This window comes from Pomacea canaliculata, linkage group LG6 (genome assembly GCF_003073045.1).
Source record: "Pomacea canaliculata isolate SZHN2017 linkage group LG6, ASM307304v1, whole genome shotgun sequence".
Classification (NCBI taxonomy): Eukaryota; Metazoa; Mollusca; class Gastropoda; order Architaenioglossa; family Ampullariidae; genus Pomacea; species Pomacea canaliculata.
The window spans coordinates 3,888,214-3,910,712 of NC_037595.1; the positions used below are offsets into that span (position 1 = coordinate 3,888,214).

Consider the following 22,499-nt stretch of genomic DNA (forward strand, 5'->3'; position numbering starts at 1 on the left):
CGGCGACAGGTGACAGAGACGTTGTACATCCTGAGGAGCGAGTCCTCCACCATCCTGGCAAGTGAGAGAAGGCGAAATTACCGCCAGTAACTAATTGTTCTGTCCGTGCAGCACGAGCAAGCGGCGTCACCCAGTCGTGAATTCGCGTGCCAGTGTCGCGCAGGCGCAGTGGGGCACGCGCATGACCCTGGCGGCCCTTTGACCTGTGACCCCGGCAATATATCAGCCTGGCACAGCTCCCGGCGTGGCACCACTGGCACCGTGCGCTCTCTCTCTCTTTGTGCACACGTCATCCACACGGCTACCTGGGCACTACACTCTTCTCTCACTCTATCCTTCCTTCCTTCGTACTTTCTTCGCTTTCTTTCCTCTCTTCTTTCTTTTTCTATTATTTTGTCCTGTCTGCATGAACATTTGTCCGTCTGTTGTTGTAACTGATGTTCTTTCAGTCACTTATATTCTTTTTCTTTCTGTTTATCTGCCGTCTTGTCTGCCTGATCGTTCGTCTGTAATTCATTATATCGTTTGTTCTTTCTTTCTTTATTTGTCCGTGTGTCTTCTCACTCCCGACTATCCGTCTGTGTGCGCATGCGTGCTCCTGCGTTGTGTGTGTGTGGGAGCACGCGCGCGTATACGTACGTGTGTATGTGTGTGCGTGCGCGTGTGAGTGCGAGTGTCTGCACTCGTGTATATGTTTACATGTGTGTCTTTTCTTTTCAGTTTCTCTCGATGTTTCTCCAGTCGAAATACGTGAGTCAGATTCCGCGAGCAAACTTCTCACCTGCGGAGTAAGGTCGACTACGGACAAAGCAGATTATTCAGTAGCAACTGTAAACCAGAGAAGACGACTCGTTTCATTTATAATTTAACACAAACTGCAATACAACCGTCCTGAGAAATCACGGAAATGATGTAACAGATACGCACTGCAAAGATCGAAACATACAGTGTGTACGTCACGTGTCATAGGTCAACCCCACCTCAGGTACAACTGTTTGTAACGCACATTAGTCGATGTTAACGATCATTATTACTCTACCTGTACCTACATCAGGACACTACACGATCCCTGTTACCCTGCGTGTGTACACAAGTTATTTAACTACTTGCTCACGTGCATGTGTCGGTGAGTTTGAATTTACCTCCGACCGTCTCCTTCTTTTTGCACGCGCACGTGTTGTGACGTTTGACAGCTCACGCACACACATCTATCGCTATTTGATAGCTCATTTGCATACAGGTGCGCGAACGCTCGTGCGCTGTGGTCTGAAGGACCAAAAGGATCATAAACGGGCTTCTCTATGAATTTTATTTTGATAGACGATCTGAGGTCCGTTCTTGGGGTGAAGCCAGTTGCTTTTCTGAGCTTTTCTCTTGTTTGTGCACGCGCCTGTGTGTATGTGTGTGTGTGTGCGTGTGTGCGTGTGCATATGAGAATGCACACATATATGACTCTTGGCCATGCCTGAATGTTTTAAACTCAAAATAATCCAAATCTGTTGAAGTGCTACACCTGCTATGGCCAAATAAAATCTTTCTTTTTATTTTTTTCTGTTTGGATTGTCTTTTCTTTTAATCTGTGCGACTTCTCTCTGCTTCTGGTGAAAAATCCAATTGTCTTCTCCAGTGTCTGCCACATGACAAACAGTCGTTCACGCCGTATCACTTTTCAAACCCAAGTCCAGTCCTCCCACCCCGGGTGTTCAAGTCAACCTGCTCCTCACAGCTTGGCGCCTTCGGGGGATCAGGTGGCTTGCACTGGGAAAAAATCGCCTTCAAGAACACATTAAAGGCATTTGCATTTTCAGACCTTCATATTTATTTATTTATTTTTTTTTTTTTATCTTTTTGAGGATGACTGTTGGTTGCTGAACTCGCGCGTTTTCTCGTGGTTTACGGTTCACGTTCATTGGCGGGTTCCTCCGTGGTTCGTTTACAAACATTTTCAAACAAAAAATAATATTTTAGAGATCATTTATTTTAAATGTCCATTTTCCTCGATTATATGCATTGTGATGGAAACCAGTCTTTGACTCTTTGGTGATGTCCGCGCCATGTTTACAGAACTGAGACACAGAAGACCTTAGGTCAGTACAAAGACCGTTTATTCCTGGGTTGTGATGAACATCAGAGTGGATGGCAGTTAGACAACTTCCTATGTGTCGGTTTGTTGTAGTTGTTGACTCACAGGGAACAACTGTTGTCCATTGTCAATGTAATTTCTCCGACAAATCTGATGTCAGTGCCAAGACAATTTTTTGTTAGAACCATCGTTATAATGATGTCATGTTTACCTTTGTTGACAAGTGGGAACCAGTTTGAGACATCATCTGACATGCGTTTGTGTGTTTGAAACTTTATATATATACCCCATACAATGTACATTATCAATTCTTTAATTAGCTTAAAATGGTTATTCGTTTAATTTCAACTTACCTGTGATATTATTGTAGATAATCTAGGATATACATGGAAATATTAAGCCCCGCCCCCTTCCCAATTTTAATTCCATAAATATAGGTTTGAAACACAAAAACAAATGTAATAAATCGGCTTAGCCATAAAAGTCATCGCTGAACGCAGACCGATTGAGTAACAGTCAACTCCAGGGCAACCGGTGTCCCTCCAACAAGAATTGAGAGATCACGTGCCACTCAACGTTCGACGAGAGAGAGAGAGCTGGGGAGGGTGGGGAGGAAGAAAAGGAAAAATCTGAAATGAAACTAGTAGAGAAACAAGGTATCTTGGCAGGCTCAGGGCCAGCAAAGCTCCCTCCTCTTGCCCTTAAATAAAATGAAAAAAGCACCCGACGCGCGCCTGTTACCGTTTGACGCTATCTCGGGTAGCGCCAGCGGGGTACATGTGGAGGGGCAGGTTGGTGATGGAGGTATGGCGAGAGTCAGACTTGTGAGCGAGGACGCGAGGAGCGGGGTGGATGGGGTGGGGTGCGGGAGGAGAGGGGAGGTGACAGACAGGTGGGGGGGGGTTACTTTCTGTGCGCGTGGTGACGCGCATGCTGCATGACTTGTGTAAGAGTAGCAGCTCGTGCGCGCATGCACGTGTACCCGTCTGACGTGTAACGTTATCAACTGTGACTTGGGAACTTGGCTGTCAAGACCCTGGCTAGGAGAGAGAGACAAAAAAAAAAAAAAAGACAGAAAAAAGCGGTCCTTCGTCTTCCTTACCTTCTCCGACATTGCTTCCTCCACCCCGCTGCCATGCCACCCGGCCAGCTCGTCTCGAGAGGCATGCGCGCCGTTTTCAGGAGAGACACCGCACGTGCGACTGACGATATTCATTACGTATTCATGATCGTCCTGTTGGACGGCAATAGCTGTCTGCCAGCCCCGTCTGTACCACGTGACTCGCAGACACTTGGCCGTGACGGAAGGTGCGCAGACCCCCGGGGCGCTGTCGGGTGGGAGGAGGGTGCCAGACTCCAAGAAGCTTTGTTCAGCCACTTCTGACGAACACAAGGAAATGACGAGCAGTTGCTAAAGTGGTTGACTGGCAGCCAATACTTGTCTGACGCCTCGATAAACGTCAGACGAGCAACGGTGTGCGAACGTTAGGCCGTTATTAACCGGGCAAATGCCGAAGTCAAAGCTTTGAAGAACCTGAAAGTCCCAGTGTAAGTGTAAGTGTGGAGCTAGACCATCATGTTGACTACAGTTCCAATGTCTTGAATGTTCTCCCTAAAAAGACTGAGGTCACGTGACCTCTACATATCTACATGATCTTCTCATACTTTGTCAAACATTCGACATTTGCCCCGGGTACGAAGTCTGTTAGCCAGCGATGATGGGTAGATACCTGAGATGCATGTCTGCATGGTTGAATGATTGTGTGTGTGTGTAATGGAAGACATCACATGGTGCTATCTTGATATAAACAAAATTAAAATCAACATTTCGGTCCTAACAAGGATGTCTGAATGCTTTGCCAAAGACAGTTGTCATGGAGACATGTGTCAGGAACACCCCGGCCCCATGTTGACACCAAACCTGAAGGCCTGGCGGTCGGTGGTTACGACATTAAAGGTGTGCCGACCATAGGGCTACACATCAAGACAGTGTTGCTAGCGCCAGGCGCCGGGTGGAGCTTAGTCCTCAAGTCGCTTCTCGCTACCCCGGTAATCCTATCACACACCCGGCCTCACACTTCATCCCCGCGCTAAACCGTTAAAGTAACAATATCATTGTTGTGGTACACACTCAGCCAGAAGGTTTTTTTTCATCAAAATAATGATAATAAAACTTGAGTGATACCCGTTCTTAAGCTCATCTCTGATTTTGATCTCTCTCTGTGTGTGTGTGTGTGTGTGTTTGTGTTTGTTTGTGTGTATATATGTGTGTGTGTGTGTGTGTGTGTGTGTGTGTGTGTGTGTGTGTGTGTGTGTGTGTGTAATTACTGTTTGTGAGCACTTAACACTAATCAGCTACTAAACAATCTGTCCCCATTGCTACAAGCACAATCTTCGGTTAATTTTTTTTCTCATTTAGATATTAACAATTATCTTTTACAAAATTGTCTGTAGACATACATGTATATAGATAAATTAATTTGATCTTAAACAGTCTGTTGGCAATAATTAAAACTTCTCTTTGATTGTGAATGTGGGGTTAGAGTGTTATGACGAGAAAGTTCGAGGTAGAGAAATATGTATTTACCTTCTAGTTTAATGAATTCACGTGACTGCTCGTTGATAGCCCAGGTCGTCTGCCAAACATCTCTTTGTATGCTTTTGTTCGTTCATTCATTCGGGTTTGTTTTTTTCTTGTTCCTTCCTTTAATCATTTCCTTCTTTCGTTCATTCATTTCTTCCATTGGTTTATTTTTTCTTCAATCATTTCTTTCTTTCATTCCTTTCTTTTGTTGTTTCATTCTTTCTTTTAATCATTTCGTGCTTTAATTCCTTTATTTTATTTTTTCTTTCTGTGTATTTTTTCTCTCTTTCCACCTCTCCCTCTCTTTCCCTTCACCGTTTATTTTTCTCTCCTTTCATTCACTCTTTCTTGCTTTTCCTCTCTTCAAGGTAAACTAGATTTCCAGCATTTATTTCTGTTGTAGGTCTCTACTTGTATCCTAGTTTTTCTTGCAACACTTGACCAGCTCACTCTTCTCTGTCAAAGCTGTTCAACTTGACTGCTCACAGTTCGCTTCCCTGGCTGTCACTTGTTACATTTTCTCTTGTGTGAACTAATTTATTTCGTAACTGAGCGAACACAGGTTGTTATGGTGTCATTGTGTCAGTCTAGTCTGACTTTACTCCTGACACTCGCAGTTTATTGTTGCTTTTAGCGAGTTTTAATTACTTAATTACATTTGCAAGCTTGACCATTTAATTTGCAAGTAACTGCCAGCCCGACCTTTGTGTTCCTCCGTCTGCACGTCTCACTGTCAAACTGTGAATGTCTCTTCATTCCTTTCACACTTTCCTTTTCATTGTTTAGTTTATTTTTATCGTCTCTGCCCGGTGTTACAGTTATTGCCATGGCAATGAAAGTCCCGTACACATGTCCCCCCGTGTGACGACACCCATTGTGGGATGGGGCTTCGGTCGTCAATGAACTGCAGTCGATTGATTTTATTCCTGCTGGGGGTCAGTGGTTGGGGGTCAAGTCGCTTTAACTGTCTCACCCCTTGCAGGTCCTCGTGGTCATAAAGTGTCATGGCGTTTTATTCGCTCCCTCAGCCTTTCCGGGTGGGAGTGACCTTAGTAGGGAGGAGCACACAGCCGTTCGTTTTAGTTGCAAGGCCGACACTGTTTGCCCAGACGGATACAAATTAATTTGCAAAATAATATTTTTTTTTTATTTTGCTTTAGTTTCTTTGTTTGTTTGTTGTTTTTTGTATTTGTTTGGTTTTGTTTTTTGCTTGTTTTGTTTTGAAATCCCCCAGATCCCACTCACCCAGTTCCACAAACACCAACGCCACGAGCTTTCACCGGACGCGCCTGGCTGTTCTTCGCGCATGCGTGGCGTGGCGCCTAGCAACCAGCACGCGAGTGACGCGTGGCGGCCCCCCTGTCCTGTCCCCCCGGCGACTGGCTGGCAGGCAGCGGCACGCGAGACGCGGCACACAGCTGGGCGCGAGCGCTACGGACGCCGGGCGGTAGTGACGTCACAGCTCCCGCTGTGGCGCGCGGCGAATGTGACGTCACCGGCTGACCTTCGAACTGTCGCGGCGCGCTCCACTACCCTCGCGTCCAGGTTAGATGCCGGTGCGTGACTTCCGTTGGCGAGTCCACCTGCGTGTCACAGCTTCCTCCTTGATCCCTCCCACCATCAGCATCTACCCTAGTCACACCCACCCGTAGTTTCCTGTTCCATTCCACAGGCTCCCCCGTCTCTCCTATCCACCCGAGGCGACGTCTTAGCGAGGTTTCATCACTTCCTGTTTATTTAATCTGTATTTTCCTTTGTATGCGGCTGTTACAAGGTCTTTGTATGACAGTGATGCGGGCCTTGAATCATGCGACTTCCTCGACGAGTCGTCCTCGATTAGTCACGTGACGACGTTAATCACGTGACAGCACTACTGTCCAGCACTATTTTACTGAAGTGCATCTCCAACCGTTCTTCCGACCACTCTCCGCATTGCACTTTCCATGCAATGAAGTTCGAATCCCGGCCATTCTGCCTTCTTCCGTGTCCAGCGACGAGAGGGACAGCAGGGGTAGGCTACCCCCCACCTTCCCTGACAGATACTCAGTCCTATCAGTCTTCTGCTCCCCTTGCACCCCACTTCCACACTGACATGCTGGCAGCCCGCTGCAGGTTCCTCCTCTTCGCCATCTTGCCGGACCTCCGGGTCTCCTCTACAGGTGCTTGTCACGCTCTGGCGTCCTCCTCCCCACCCCACCACCCTCTTCCCACCCTACCCTAACACTACCTTCCCGCGTCGCTGCCACCAATGACTTCTTCACTCACGGAACTCACAGCTCTCACCCTCCCCACCCCGATACACACACGTACACCTTCCACCTCCCCCCACGCACCCGACTATAGTGGGACTTGAACAAAACATCTTTTCTTACAGTGGAGACCCGGGTGGAAGGAGGCGGGAGCAAGCGTTGGGATGAGGGTGGGTGTGAGTGAGGGGTGCACGAGGGCTGGCGAGAGTGTCATGGCACAGAACAGGAGCCAAAGCAAGCGAAGAGCAGAATGACGATGAAAAAAGAGGACCTCTTTTAGGCCGGCGAGCCCCCCTACCCCTCATTTGCATACAGCTGTGTGGGGATGTGAAGGGAGAGAGAGAGAAGGCGGGTGGGAGGTGAGTAAGATTGGTGGCGGAGTACGGGGTGGAGAAAGGGTGGGGGGATCATCATTTTGCTACCTGCAGGGAGGCTTAGCATGGCGCAACTATTGACATGCCAGTGATCCGCGAAAACAGCCAACAGTCGGAGGGGGGGCAGCCAACAGTCAGACGGGGGGACACATTGCAAAAGACGGTTTCTGCGCTGTTCACCAACCGCTCTTTCTGTCCTTCCATAAGTGAACAGCTTGTAACATTTGGACATGTGTATGTAGACACACGCATTCATGTCGGGACTGTATACTTGTGTCTACGAGACTGGGTGTGAGTGTGGACTCGCAGATACCCCGGGTGTACATACAGCAACACAATGGCCGCTAAAAATATATGAACAAGCAAGAACAAATGTTCTAAATAATTCACTTGGGGTTAATGCTGATCCTCAGTCCCATTATATCCACTCGAAACTCCATAACTGTCGTAAGGACACGTGATCAACTGACTTTCTCAACGATAAACATTCATTCCAAAGTTATTCGTTCGTGGTTTTGCGTACTATTATAGTAATCAGTCAACCATGATTGTATCCATTTTCTGTCTCTAGTGTTTCCCCCCAAGCTCGACACACCTGGTGACACAGACACACAGACCCACAAACAGACACACAAACAGACCTCTTGCGATTTCGTCTCAGTTTTTCCACCAACGTCGTCGAACTTTCCCCCCGTGGCCCTCGCCGACCTGATTTTTGCCGAGGTGTTTTTCGCTCGAACTTTCCTCCACAAACCGAGGGTGCAGGCCAGGGTAGATCACCCTTAATCAGTGTTTTGAAAGTGTGCCTTTCAACGCCACCTTTCACACAGACGCTCCCCTCAATACCCGTAATAATGTTGTTGAGAAAAAACACAGTGAAGTTCTTTTCCTTGACATCCCTCGTGCGCCTGGTGTACAATATGTTTTTATGTCTGCAGTCGGTGAAATGTTGTGGGTGGCTGTATGTGGGCGGGTAGAGCGGGCTGTAGAGCGAAGGAGGGTGAGAGGGAGGTTTGAAGAGAGAAGGTTGGGGCTGGAATAGTGCAGGTGTCGTTAAGTGCGAGCGCTTTTACATGCGGGTATATGCACATTAGACACAGGTATGTGTCGGGTACGGGTACGGGTACGGGTAGGCGACTGTCACTCAACCCAGACGAGTGTCTGACTCTGTCTGTCTGTGTACAGGTAGATGTTGGTCTGTGTATAGGTGGTGGTGGTGGGGTCAGAAAAGTGACAAGTGCAGCTCACATTCATCATAGAAAGTTCACCCAAAACATTCCGGTGTTCAACTTACCTGCACGCGACGTCGACGAACAGGCAAGAGTAGGTCACGCTACCAACCATCTCAGGTCAAACATCCGGGTGATCACAAGCGCGCGCGCGCCCGCCTGCACGCACCGACGCAAGCAGGACTCAAGCGTGGCGCCCCATGACCCCGTGTCACGTGATACAGGTCAGCCGCGGTCAGCAGCTCAGGCGAGACCCATCGCCGTTAATGATCTTAGCGACCACGGCTGACTGAGTCCTGTGACTGTGGTCAGCCAAGTGGATCGCTTTCCTATCAAAATCCATTTCATCGCGTGGAAAACGAGACAAGACGAGAAAGGTCGCAGGGATCCCCACAGACGGGGGACCACCACCCAAGCATGCTTCAAAGCGAAGTTGACGGCACCTGCAAGACTTGCTGAGAGTGCTACCCCAACTACCTCGCCAAATGCATCCATTGGGAACATCCCCCATCTCCTCTGCTCAACGACTTAACGAGGGCAATAATTATTTGTACCGTGAGCAGCAGCAACTCTTAGAAGCTACAGCCCGCTGGGCTCGCTGATGGGGCTGCAGTGTGGATTGTCCACAAGCAATCTTTATGAAAAGAAGTCATAAAAGCTTTAAAGTACACATAGCTTATACATTTATTTACTGTACTTTAGACAAATCTGGGTATTTCTTATATTTTTAGCCCCTTGGGCCATTGTACTTACTTCGCTCGGTTTGAGGTTTTGGAAAGTTGCTGTGAGAGTAGAGCCCAGTAGTCTTTTTTTTTTTTTTTCGTCTCTTTTCTTTTCTTTTTTGCTTTAGAAGACGATGTCCTGGTTTTGAAAACGAGAGGAATGATAAGGAGGAGAGAGTGTGTGTGTAAGCAAGCATACGTGAAAGATTTGTCCGAGAAAAAAGCAGTCGAGAAAAGGAGTTTCCAGCAAACATTGTGTTGGAAAAGGGAGGTAAGGCTGTGTTTGAACAAACAAACAAACAAACAAACAAGCTGAAAGGGGAAAAAGTCTTCCCGTGGAAATTCAACATATCGAAAAAAAAAAAAGTAAAATAAAGGGGAAAACGTGTTGAGGCAACAATCGGGTAAAAATAATCCAGGGATAAAACGAATAAAAAAAAACACACACACACAAAATGTCAAAAGGAAAGAATAAGAGAGGAAAGAAAGTGAATGGAGAAAGATAAATGTACAGGAAGGATAAACACGTGAAAATGATCGTGAAAAACACAAAGACGATGTTTCCCTACTAAAAAACGCGGATCCAGGGAGCAAAAAAAAAAAAAAAAAAAAACTGATGATAAACAACAACAGATAATAAGAGTGTTCCCCTTCCCTCTTCTCTTATTCCTAACGGTCGTACATCATGACGACGAGGAGGATGATGGGAGTGCAATAGTTTTCTTTTAATGACGATTTTCATTCTCTTCCCCCTCTCCTACCCCTCACCCAACACTTAACCCAGGAAAAAAGCACTCGCACAATCCTCCAGTTGTAGACACCCTATGACTTTCATTCTTTTATCGCTCTTCTCGTTAACGATGACATCAGTGACGGAAAAGCGTGTTTAAATTACACAAGCTTCTCTGATAGCCGACATTTTGAGGCTTTTAACGCGCACACACACACACAGACACATAAACACAAGCAGCCGGGTAACGACGAGGGCTCAGGGGGGTGTAGGAGGGGTGCTCTCCCTCCTTTTTGCCGGCGGGGCGGTGGGAGGGAGGCGGTTATGACAGCGACAACAATGAGCGGCATCTGAACACAGCCAGTCGCCGGCTTTAATGTATGCGCGCCTGCGTGGTGACAAATGAAAGGGTGTTCAAGGACCGCTGGTGACGTTGCTATGGTATCCTTCAGACTTTCAAGGGAAGCCACTCTTGTGGTCGCTTCGCTAGTAAGCGTGAAGGAGGGAGGGAAATGAAAAGAAAATTGTCCGTATAAAACATTATACGAAGTTAGTGAGAAAGCGAGAGAGAGAGAGAAACGCTTTCTGAAGTCTGAACCAAACATTTTCAGCAGCACAGATCATTTTATCCCTCTCCCATCCCCTCCCATCCCCCCCAGGCCTGGGGCACCAAAAGGCAGGTTTTTAATGCATACCTAATAACAAGACCCTGGCGCCATCTCTCGCAGTCTGAATGTTCCCCTCTCGTTGCCCACAAAAGCCCAAAGGGAGCTAATCTTAGCAAGCAGGGTGCGATGGCGGCTGCTAAGTACCAGAATTTGCGATGTCCGGGTATTGACTGCCGACTGGGCTGGCATCTAATTTCTCATCCCTGGGGTCGTCCTCTCCCGACACCTGGGGAGGTACTAACACCCTGGCCCCCAGTCTCAGCGCCATCAGTGACAAGGGCGGCAAACTCTTGCCCTTCTTCAGCGAAGACCTCATCAGCATCCATTAATGGTTGTGTCATCTGGACAGCAGTTTCGATGACAAGATCTCAAATTGCTTCACAGTTATTTTGATTTCTGTAAAACGAGCAAACGAAACACAAACAAAACGAGGCAGATAAATATAGGATTCCATGATGACAGGAACTGTTTTCACTGCAGACATGGCAGTGATGACCTGATGTCATGTCAGTCCACTCACATTTTGTCAACCACAGAGTGCTCAATGTTCAATGTCAGGGCTTCTCTCCGCCTTCAGGATGTCAACCACCTGTAAAAATAACTAAAATATCGTCGAGCGGTATGAGTATTGTTGACTTTTTTTGTACTAAACTTAATTATGTTTGAGGTCGAGCCAGCAACTAAGGGTTAGCAGCTAGCCTTGTAAACAGATGCCACGTGCAGAGAAATAACAGCTTGCCGGAGACGAGATGTGAACCCAGGACAGCCAATCTTTATTACATTGGTGACAGGCGCTAGCGTGAAGTGGAGAGAGAAAAAGATTAGGAGGGACAAAGAATTCCGTAAAATAAGCAAAATGCTGGATAAAAGTGAATAAAGGCCAACGTCTACAAAGCTCAGGGTTACACTGGAAGCTGAATAAGCTGACGCTTTTTGTTCTCTCTGATCATTTAACCCCTCACCCCACCCCGCTACAAGGAGAGAAGGGGAAGGGAGTCGTCAGGTCTGTGATTACAGGGCTAGAATGCCATGGACCAGTCACAGAGAGAAAAGCAAGAGGGGTGAAGGAGGGTGAAGAAGAAGGATGATGAGGCAGGAGGAGGGGGAGACGACAGGATGAGAGGTTTAATGCAGTCGGACGCCGCTGGCACCACTCTGGGGCAAAATTGGCCAAGAGTTACGGGCCGTCGCTGAGCTCTCCAGGTTGTCAGGGGGCGTGCGTCCCAAGCAACGAGTCAGGCGCCGCCACACGAGTAACGCGCACGTGATAGCGGCCCTTGCACGCGCGATAGCGCCCTCTTACGCACGTGACGTCTATGGCGATGAGGACGGAGGGAAGGAAGGACGGGAGTGGAAAAAGCCCGGGTGACAAAAGACCACGTGACAAAAGACTTGTGTGCCTTAGGACCACGGTTTCTTGTAGACAAACTCCTTAAGATCCAAAATGTGAAAAATAAGTTAGAGAGAAAGAGAGAGGGAGGAAAAGAGAATTATCAGAGCTTTAAAAAAAAATCATGGGGTGGGGGAGAGAAAGAAGGTGCTCATGGAGTATCACATACAAGGAGGGACATCATGGAGTGGGGGGGGGGAACGACAAACAACACAGAACAAACACAGAAAAAAGATATCAAAAAGAGAAAGGGAAATGACGAAGCACAGGGAAAGATATTAAAATTTCTTTTTAATGGAATAATAATGAAATCTGGCAAACAACGATGGGTTTCATTTTTTTTTTTTTACCATCTTTTCAGCGAGAAAGACTCATCGCACAGAGAGAGACAAACAAAACAAAAAAAAATTAAATGTCTTAACCGGAATAACACTGGAAAGGAGGGGTAGAGGGATAAAGACAGTCGGTGGACAAAAGATGTAGGGTGGAGGTGGAGTAAACTTGAGATAATTAAAAGCGTCATGAGACAACAACAGCAACAAACAAAAACAGCAAGAGACGAAGACACTCGTCTGACTCTCCAGTTCTCAACAGAATAAAACAAAAAATATTAAAAGACATGCACAACAAAACCGAGGAGAGATATGATAAAAGGAGCCAACCGATGTAAAATTGGGAATGTCACATGACATCACGTGACTCCTGCGTTGTGACCGGAGGAAGAGGATGTGTATTATCCTCCCCTGATTAGAGGTGAGGGGAGAGGAGGTCGTGAAGGGGAGAGCGAAGAGAAATGAAAAGTAAACAAGGCTTTGGAGGTACAACGAGCGGAGAATAAAATGAAAAAGCAATGCATGTTAAGGGGGAGACAATGCGCGGGAGAGAAGGGAGGAGAGGCGGGAGGAGAGAGAGAGGCGTGGCCAGGGCGGGCAGGGGAGACTACAAGTGGCAAGACAAGATGATAATTTTACAGGATGAAACGGAGACAAAGACTGGAATGGGAGGAGGGGTGCTTACAACAAAGGTGGGGGACCCGAAAGGGGGGGGGGGATCTGGTAAATAAAAAGAAAAAGAGGAGAAGAGGAAAATAAGAAAGGAAATTTTGACAGGAGTAGAAGGGGGAGAGGGGTCGAGATGAAGAGAAATTCGAAACGGTCAGAAATGAAGGTTAATTATGAAAGTGGAAGGTACGCAAATGAAGAGAAGATTGAAAAGAAACAGTGGAGACATAATGGGTCAGCTGACAAATCAGAAGTAGCCGCGCAGACTCAGGAATGGTTATAGTATCGTAAGCCAGACCTGTGTTTTAAGAGGACTCTCAAACTAAAATGAAATAAACAGTAAAGGGAAAAAGACAAGAAAAGCAAGAATGTTTTTAAAAGAACTGTAGTAGCGGAAGTAAAGACAGCAAGGAAAAAAGATGGAATGGAAGGACGAATGAAAGAAAGACGAAAGACAGACTACAATAATTTCGGGGTTTGTTTCCCTTGAAAAGAATTTCAGGCTGAGCATCTCGCGCACATCTAGTTTGGTTTACAAGGTGAAATGGCTTCTTTGAAAAAATATTCCACTTCAGAGGCAGCGATGCAACAAATTAGGCGCAACAGGACGAGAAGGGATTCTGGGATTTGAACCCTCGGCAGATGGAGAGGAACTCCGCGAGGAGGAGCGAGTGTTGGCCCGACACCGAGTCCTGACGTGCTTGGCCGCCATCGCGCTCCGCCCTGCACACCTCGCCACTTTCCTCGTCGAAAACATCAGCAACGATTAGACCTCGGGGTCATGATGTCAAGCGCACGGCGAGAAAATCACTCGAGCGGAACTAATTTAATAAACTGACGAGGAACAGGTCAGACTTGCAAGAGGGTCAAAAGAGAGTATTTAGTCATCATCATCATCATCATCATCATTCCCTCGCCGTCATCGTCATCGTCATCATAATCATCGTCACGTCCTCGTCGTTGCTGTCATTGCTGTCTTCACCATTCTTTTCGTCGCTGATGTCATCATCATTTTCGCCTTCAGTAATAACTGCAATAACTTTAAAAGTGTGCACGTTAATATCATACAACTGTTCGTTGTATGTATGAGCCTGTAATGTCGCTGTACCAGAAACTGGAATCAAGAGCAGGAAAGAGAGAAAGAAAAGAGAGAAAGAGAGGAAAGAACTGACAAAGCAAGGATTGCAAACATGAATAAGTGAGATCAGGAATGAAAAACAATAAATAACTGAGTTCACAGCTGGGATGAGCAGACCGTTCGCGTCTTCAGACACGCATAGAGAGTGAGTGTGAGAGTGTGAGTGTGTGTGAGTGTGTGTGTGTGTGTGTGTGTGAATATGAGTGTGTGTCAGTGTGTGTGTGTCAGTGTGTCAATGTGTGAGCGAGTAAGCAAGTGTCTATAATTGATGAGTACACGCATATGCAAATGTCGGGTACTCGCAGCTGGGTACCTTGCTGTGACGTGGCCTGAGATGCTGGCTCGCCGTCAAACACCAATGCCCTCTCCCCCTGCCTTAAGGATTGATGAAAAGAACAAGGATATCCTAAAGTTCATGGAAACTATGTTTTTAGATTCCCTACTAAATATCCACAGACAATTTGATATTTACGGAGGTAGGAATGAGTGCACGACATGGAGTGCGTGGGGTGGGAGGCACCCAGGAAGGCCCAGGTGTAAAGACCATTCCTACCCAGGTAAAGTGTTGAAGACTCAGATCTCGTCCCCAAGTCGCAATGTGTTGACAAGTGTTTTAACAATTTATTAGGACATAGCATGGTGACTACAGTTGTAATGTCCGAGCGTTCACCCCACAGCCTTTGTTTTCCTGTGACCTTAGGGAGAGAAGTGACATAACTTACAACTTTGTCTACATTCCTTAGCAGGGTGAGGCAGGGTGAGTGAGGCAGGGTGAGGCAGGGTGCCTTTTGTATGCTGCGTCTTCCTTGCTGCAAGTCTAGACACCATGCTTACCATTTGTGCAGTTAAAATAAACCTTTTATTTAGTTTCTTACGAGAAACAGACAGAATTATTTTTCTGGAAAGATTTTTAGAATTACTATTTCTACCTTTCATCAGCTTACAAGAGATCAAGCACAGATTTGACCCAAGTGGTCTGTGAACGAAAAGGAAATTTGCTGTCGTCGTAACACAACAAAAACAACAACAACAACAATAACAATAATAATAATAAAAAAATACAAAATGTGTAAGGCGCATGCTCACACTCCTAAGAAGCATTCAAGAACGAAACATGAACAGCAGACGAGGGACAGAAAAACAAACAAATTACATATGAACTATAAAAGAATAAACGACCGGAATGAACGAAGAATAAAATGAAATACAGGAAACACAAAGAAGAACCAAATAACAAGATCAAGAGCTGATATGACATTACATGCAACAGACTGTCTGTCGCAAATACAGCAGTCCTACACTAATAACAGAGATTCTTACACCAATATAACATACATTCTTACATTAACATAACAAGTAATCTTACACTAATGTAACAGATAATCTTACTCTAATATAAAAGATATGATGTAACACTGATGTAACAGACACACTGATACAATACAAAGCCCACCTACACCTATGCTTTATCTCAATAACAACTTGTATCTGGAATATACTTGTCAGCTCTATTTTCCCCCTTCTCTCCCCCCCCTCCTCTCTCACTTGTTTATCCGCCACCTGATGGCGCTGGTCTGTCACAATGTTACCTAACCCACAGATTTTGTTTCTCATCTCAAGAATCAGGAAAGAAAAAAAAAATGGTTTGCAAGGCCAAGAAGCGGACTGACTGTCGTCAGCTCCATTTCGTCCAAACAGAAGAGAAGGCGTCTAGAGTTCAAGCAAGGAAGAGGGGTAAAGGGAGGGCTCGTGCAGCTCTCCATCTAAAAAAGGAAAAAATACTCCAAAAAAGAAAAAAAAAAAGACGACTCCTTCAAGAAAGGGGCCGAGACTCCTGGCCAATGTGTGGCAGCCTCCTCGCTCCTGTTGCGCGTCTTGGGCGACATGGCCGCACGTGCACGTCGGCAGGACGGGGGGTCGTGTTCAAAGACTGGGGGCGGGGCTTAGGCGGCGCGTGCGGCCTTATAAACCTGCGCCTCCACGCGCAACGCACGCACACACGCAAGAGACAATCTCATCAGCGCCCCCTGTACACTAAGTCCTTGATTCCTCCATCTCCGTCATTTTGATACAGCTGCGCGTGTGTGCTTGCTGCCACACAGTCCACGCGCTGGGGTACGCCGCTGCCAGCCAGAGCTCCAGTCCAAGAAATTCGCGAGGACAATAAATATTTTCTTAAAAAGAAGAAAGGACAAATTTTGGTCAAAGAAGACAAGAACGAGGAAGAAGAGGAAAGTTATTTCCTTACATCGGTAGCCGTCAGAAACCCATTTGTAAAAAGATTTTTTTTTTTTCATCCTTGTTATACCCGGAATTGTCGTCTGCTGACACCCGTCATTACCGCAACGAAGGAGGGAATGGTGAAGGCGTTTTATTTGTCCACAGTTGAATAGTCTTCACATTGAGGTGGTCTGCGACAGGTTGTCGAGAGCTGGCACTGACAGGTGATTGGTGCTTCTTGACCCTCATCACGAACTTCGCGTCAGGATTACGTCAGCTGGTGAAGACTGACGGCCACGGACACGTGATTGGTCATTGGAGAGGTTGCGTGCGCATACAAGCAGACCACGTGAACAGACTGTGGCATGACTTAACAACGTGTCCTTCGTCTGTGCCCTCACATTTGTCTTGTGTAATTCGCAACTTCCGGTGTAGATGGGACTGTAACAGCAGTGGTCGCCAACCTTCAACCCCATTCCCCCCGTTCTGATTCGTCCTTGACCCTTCTGTGTCTGGAGATCGCCGCCGAGGAGCTCTAGCCGCTAGCGATGACGTCAGCAAGCCCAATGCTGCGCACGGGCCCTCCGACAGTCATGACGTCACCTACTAAGAACAGCAACTCTGGCCGAAGTCCAGGGACTTCGTGTTCCCTGCCGAGTCCTTACCATCCCCACCACTATCATCAACAGCAGCAGCACCACCACCACCAGCACCCGCACAACCACCTGCAGCAGCATCTGCAACAGCTGATGACCTATGACTCGCCACCGTTGTACGGTCGCCACCCTGGTCCCCAGCACCTCTCACCCGCCTGCAGGTACTCGTCCTTCTCCCCTGGGGGATCACTTCTCTCCCCGTCACAGCCGTCAGTGTCCCTGCACTCCCCCTCCTTGTCGGCAGATGCATCTCCTTCCCCCTTGCAAGCCAGTAAGCTTGGGCACTGTCTGATGCTGTTCAAGGAGAATAACCCCTCGCCTCCCCCACCCTCCCCCCTGGGTGCCCCCCATCCCTTCTCCCACCCCTCATCAGCCAAGATCGCGGGGGCCAAAAACTGCAAAAGGCGCTTGGACTTCAACCACAACCTCAACGACGACAAGAACGCCACCTTCGACCTCGATGCCCACGGTGTGGGCTTCCGCGAGATCCTCAACGTCAGCCTGAACGCCTCGCGGGAGGACGGGCTGGGCGTCTTCCTGGCCAGCGCCAAGGGAGCAGCAGCAGGTGGCGGGAGGCTGTCGGAAGTGACCCCACGTCTGACCAACGACCCCGAGCTGGCGGTGACCCCGGGACGAGCGCCCACCGTGGCGGTAGCCCGCCGCAACGAGCGCGAGCGGAACCGCGTGAAGCTCATCAACATGACCTTTGCCACCCTGCGCGAGCATCTGCCGCAGTATGCCAGCAAGGGCGGCAAAAATCGCAAGATGTCCAAAGTGGAGACGCTCCGCGCGGCCATCGACTACATCCGCCAGCTGCAGACTCTGACCGAGGACGTTGCCGTTGTCAAGGAGGAGAAAGAAGAGGAGGAAGAGCCCGAGACCGCGGGAGTCAGCTCCCCTACACAGCCAGCCCCGCACCACCACGCCGTGGAGCTGCTGCAGGTGGCAGCCTCATACGACGTCACTTCCGTGCTGGAAGCGGCGGGGCTGCAGTTAGATGCTGCCGCATGCCTTGCCGCTGCTGCTGCCGCTGCCGCCGCAGCCGCTGCAGCCGCAGCAGCAGCCGGCATGCAGGTTTCGTCGCCGTCCTCGTCGTTGGGAGCTCCGCGAAGTCCTTCGTCTGACGACTGCTGCTCCAGCTACGACCAGCTGAGTCCTGGTGATGACCACGAGTTGCTGGACTTCGCCACGTGGTTTTAAGGCATCGCAGGGTCCTGAGCCCGGCAAGGTAAGGTCCTCATCGATGCAGTATAGTACGAGGGTCCTCAAGGAGTATATGACGAGGGTCCTCATCGAGTATATGACGAGGGTCCTCATCGAGTATATGACGAGGGTCCTCATCGAGTATATGACGAGGGTCGTCATCGAGTGTATTACGAGGGTCCTCTTCGTCAACGCCACTAAGCTTGTCCTCAAAAGTCCATTCTACTTACATTGTGCAGTATACTAGATTTTGTAAATGTCTTGTGTCTCAAGGAAGTTGTTCTCCCTTCCTTAATGTACTTATATCTGATGTGTATAGGTCTTTCCTTTTTTTCTTTTTACCTCAGTCTTTTTTTTTTTCTCTCTCTCTGTCTTGTGTGTGATTGTTTCTATTAAAGATGATCCAAGCCACCAGTTGCTGGCGTTTCTTTACCATTCCAGCATAAAGACTTTTGTACAGGATACCTTTTAATCTATTTCACAATATGGTGGACAAGAAGGAGGACTAAGTCATGAGTCATGAGGACTAAGCTTGAGTGTCCAATTAAACTAAAAGATTTTTAAAAGAATTTGCCGTTTTTGTTACTGAAGGGAAGAACGCCCTCTCCCCCAATCAAACAAGCGAAATAAGTTCAGTTGGGTTACAATGAGCCTGTGAAACATGATCATTTAAACTATTTTCCATTCCCATTGTCTCTTTGTTATTCTTTCCCCTTGTCGCTCATTTTTAAACAAACGTTAAGCATGTTTATAACACAACAGACTGTGTGTACCCGGCTTGCTGCATTCAGTAAAAACACGAGTCACGTGACCATGCACCTTGCACTTTCGCAAGTAGTAACCAAAGCAGCGGATGACACCAATGTCATCAAGTTCCCAGTTTTATCTGCTTTATACGTCTGTCAAGCCTTCCGTCTGTCGTTAACAGGCTTCAGACAGTGTTTCCGTCTTAATTTACATCTACGCTTTCCTTGCCACAGGTGGGAGATCACGTGACGACCATCCCGCCAGCTGATTGGACGACACCCTGGGAAGCGATCCCTAGTCCCTGCACATGCTTAGTTTCAAGTGCACGTGCCACAGCAGCTCCTCGTGCCCTGCAGTCTCCTCTGTCCCCGAGCGACTTTCTGTATTATTATGATGATGAAGACTTGCCTTCAAATGGCATTCACTCTGCGAGTGGGGGACTGGAGGAGTCGTTGACATTCCGCCCCGGCGTCGCTAGCGGCCTTGTCATCCTCCAGCTGTGAGTTTTGATTGGCTGGGGAGGCTGGCGCGGGGGACAGGTACAGACGCTGGGGCATCAGTTCAGCATCGTCGTGCGCAGTCACGTGGGGAGGGGCACAGAGAGGATGGTGGGGGGTGATGTGCGCAGCCAGCCAGATCGCCAGACAGGATAGTAGTCCCCCTCTCTCTCTCTCCCCTCCCCCACCCCACACACACCCCACCCCTGTCCCCCCGTCGTGCTGGCAGTCGAGGCAGCCATGTGCTGTGAATGCCATTATCCACAGGTACGTCAACAGGTGTCGCCAGGGTTATGTGCTTCTTGAATAATTCATGCATTTCTTGTCTTCGAACGGAGGAATATGCTCGCTCTGACTTCTCCCTGTGTGTGTGCGTGCATTTGTTTGTGTGTGTGTGTGTGCATGAATGCATACATGTGTGTGGACGTATGTGTCAGCACGTCCATGTGTGTATCTACTCATACGTGTGCACGTGTAGTTATTCATATTTGAATGATTGTCTTTCTGTATACCTTTTGTGGATAAGTTTGTATATATCTATCCAATGTATTGTGTGTATGTGCGAGAGAGAGAGAGAGTAAGAGTACGTGCGTGCGTGCAGGCAACATATGTCGGAATGTTCCATGGAGTTTCGCTCATTTGGTTTCTTCAGGTGTATTTCTCGAGTGAGTGAATGAGTGAGTGAGTGAATGAGTGAGTGAATGAATGAGTTTATTTTCTCCTCAGTGAATGTACAACCAAATAATATTTTCAAAGTGCAGTCTCGTGGGCACAACCACTTATTACAATTATTTATTTCTCTAGTGTTTTAACTGACTTTGTACACATACCTATCTCTCCCCCAAGTGATATAAAGCTCGGTTAGAACACTTACCTGTTTCAGGTAATCATTATTATTTTTTACCCACAACAACAGATTTCTGTAATATTCTGGACGCACGTGAGCTGTACATGGCGTATTTATATGAGAGAGAGGGAGAGAGACATGGAGCAACCCCCTGTTGCTAATTGTGGCTATTTTTAGACCCTGCTAATGAAGTTGCTCTCTGTCCGTTTGATGTGCCGTCCCAGTGTCAACTTCCTGTCACCCATATTTTGAAATCATTCATTACATTCCACCCACATTTATCATTGAATTTATTTGATTGGCTGTCAGAATCTGTAACAAACATACATCAGCATAAGTATTGCAGAAATAAGTTCATACCCAACATATTGTTTGTTTGTGGGATTGTTTTTGTTTTTGTTTTGTTTTGGAGGGGGGTTAAATTTTTTTTCTCGCATTCTTTGAATGGATAACGGCTTCCATACTTTTTGCTACAATCTATGTATTTTACTTATTCAAAGTACATCCTGCTACTGTAATTATTCAGCGCTCAAAGGACAAGACTGTTTAATAGTATTTTCCTGTTAACCCTTTGATATCATTTACTAAAACTGTTCTAAAGTATAAAAATGTATCTATTTCAGTATTAAACCAGAGTGTTCGCACAGTTACCTGTATAATTACAATAATGATTCCTCGTCTTTCTGCACAATGTCACAGTTGTCCTCGGGTCGCCGGAGGGGAGGAGTCCGGGGCAGGGAGGGTTCGATGATGTGTTTATCGTAGGACCCTCCTTCCCCTCCCTGCCCCTCCTCAACGAAATGGTTTCTATTTCCGAGCTTTATCTTCGTCTTCATGTACTCAGTCTAGTACAATGGTCAGCCACCTATCTACCCGGGGTACTTGTGCATACATACGCTTGTTGAAAGCCACCTGCTCATTCCAAATAAAATATCGTTTGTTGTCGTCGAGCTGAAGTTGGCCGAGAGGCTGCTTCTTGATGTTTATAAAATGCGCATGCTCTATTTTTGTGAAATAAAATCTCGTTTTCCGAGACCTGGTGGTGTTTACAGTTTTATTCTGTTTTAATGAACCATTAGCTCTTGTTTGAAGGATGGAAGGCAAGCAGGGACTGCGGTACAAAATCAGCAAATAGAATCTTTATAATATTTTATGCATTGGTTTGCTCCGATGAAAGTACATGTGTATGAAAAAATAATGTTTTTAATTATTTTTTTCAATTTGTGAGGACTTTTATGTGGACTGGTCCTGTATTCGTCTTCTTCGTAATCTCCATTTGCTTTTCTTGGCGTTTCTGTTGACTTTGCTTATGTTTGTTTATTTATTTGTTTGTTTGTTTGTTTGTTTGTTTGTTTGTTTGTTTTTTTTCACTTTTCTGACCAGACAGAATAGCTTTACTGAGCTTCACCCAAGCTAGACTCATCTTCACTATGAACTTTGTTCTCGCCGTGAAGCGATCTCTGGTGCTTGCTAGGGCTAAAATTTAATTTGTTTGTTCTTTTGTTTGTTTGTTCGTTCGTTCCCACTTCTTGCTTCAGTTATCCTTTCCTTCCTGCTCCCTTCCTTTTCAAGCTATCTTAGCTATCGCTTCTAGAAAATTCTTAACTACCAAATACTACTAAAGGGCAATCGACTGTGAACAACGGCTTTTCTTTGTCAACTGCTTATTCTTTCTTTCTTTCTCTCCCTCTATCTGTTTTCACAAGGAAATGCTAATGACTTATTTCCCACCGCTGTATGCCGTATATACTCATACCCTGGACAGGCTGTGATTACCAGTTCCACCCGGTATGCTGACGTGTGTCTGTGGAGCGATGTGAATGCCGAGCCGCTGAATAAAGCTATTTCCATTTCTTTTCTTGCGGGTAGATCGTCATGGCCGGCACCTCTCTCGCGCCTGACCTCTCCTCACCCACTCGCCACCCTCCTTCCCGCACACACTGGCTCCACTTGATGCCAGCTTTCCATCTTCACAGTCTACGCCGCTCTCGTCGATTCACCACCCCGGGTAGGCCAACAGATAGACACGGTGGTAGGCAGCGACAAGAAAGCGGAGGTAACACAAACCTCGATAGGCAGCGGAGATAGTCGGCGCTCAGAAAACAGGAGGCTATCTGATCCAGACACGGTGCTGGCTTTAGTAGTTCGGATCTCATCAATT

The 22,499-nt window shown here is 47.1% G+C and overlaps 1 protein-coding gene across 1 annotated transcript; it reads left to right on the top strand.

Moving 5' to 3' along the window:
- The first annotated feature begins 15,765 nt into the window (after positions 1-15,765).
- On the top strand, positions 15,766-21,367 carry LOC112567253 (histone-lysine N-methyltransferase, H3 lysine-79 specific-like). The gene is made up of 2 exons (XM_025243876.1): positions 15,766-18,272; positions 19,228-21,367. The coding sequence occupies exon 1, from the start codon at positions 16,937-16,939 to the stop codon at positions 18,242-18,244; it is 1,308 nt and encodes a 435-aa protein (XP_025099661.1). The 5' UTR covers positions 15,766-16,936; the 3' UTR covers positions 18,245-18,272; positions 19,228-21,367.
- The last annotated feature ends 1,132 nt before the right edge of the window (positions 21,368-22,499 follow it).

Bases quoted from the DNA above. Each gene is read 5' to 3' on its own strand.
- LOC112567253 (XM_025243876.1), top strand. From the start codon at position 16,937: ATGACGTCAGCAAGCCCAATGCTGCGCACGGGCCCTCCGACAGTCATG.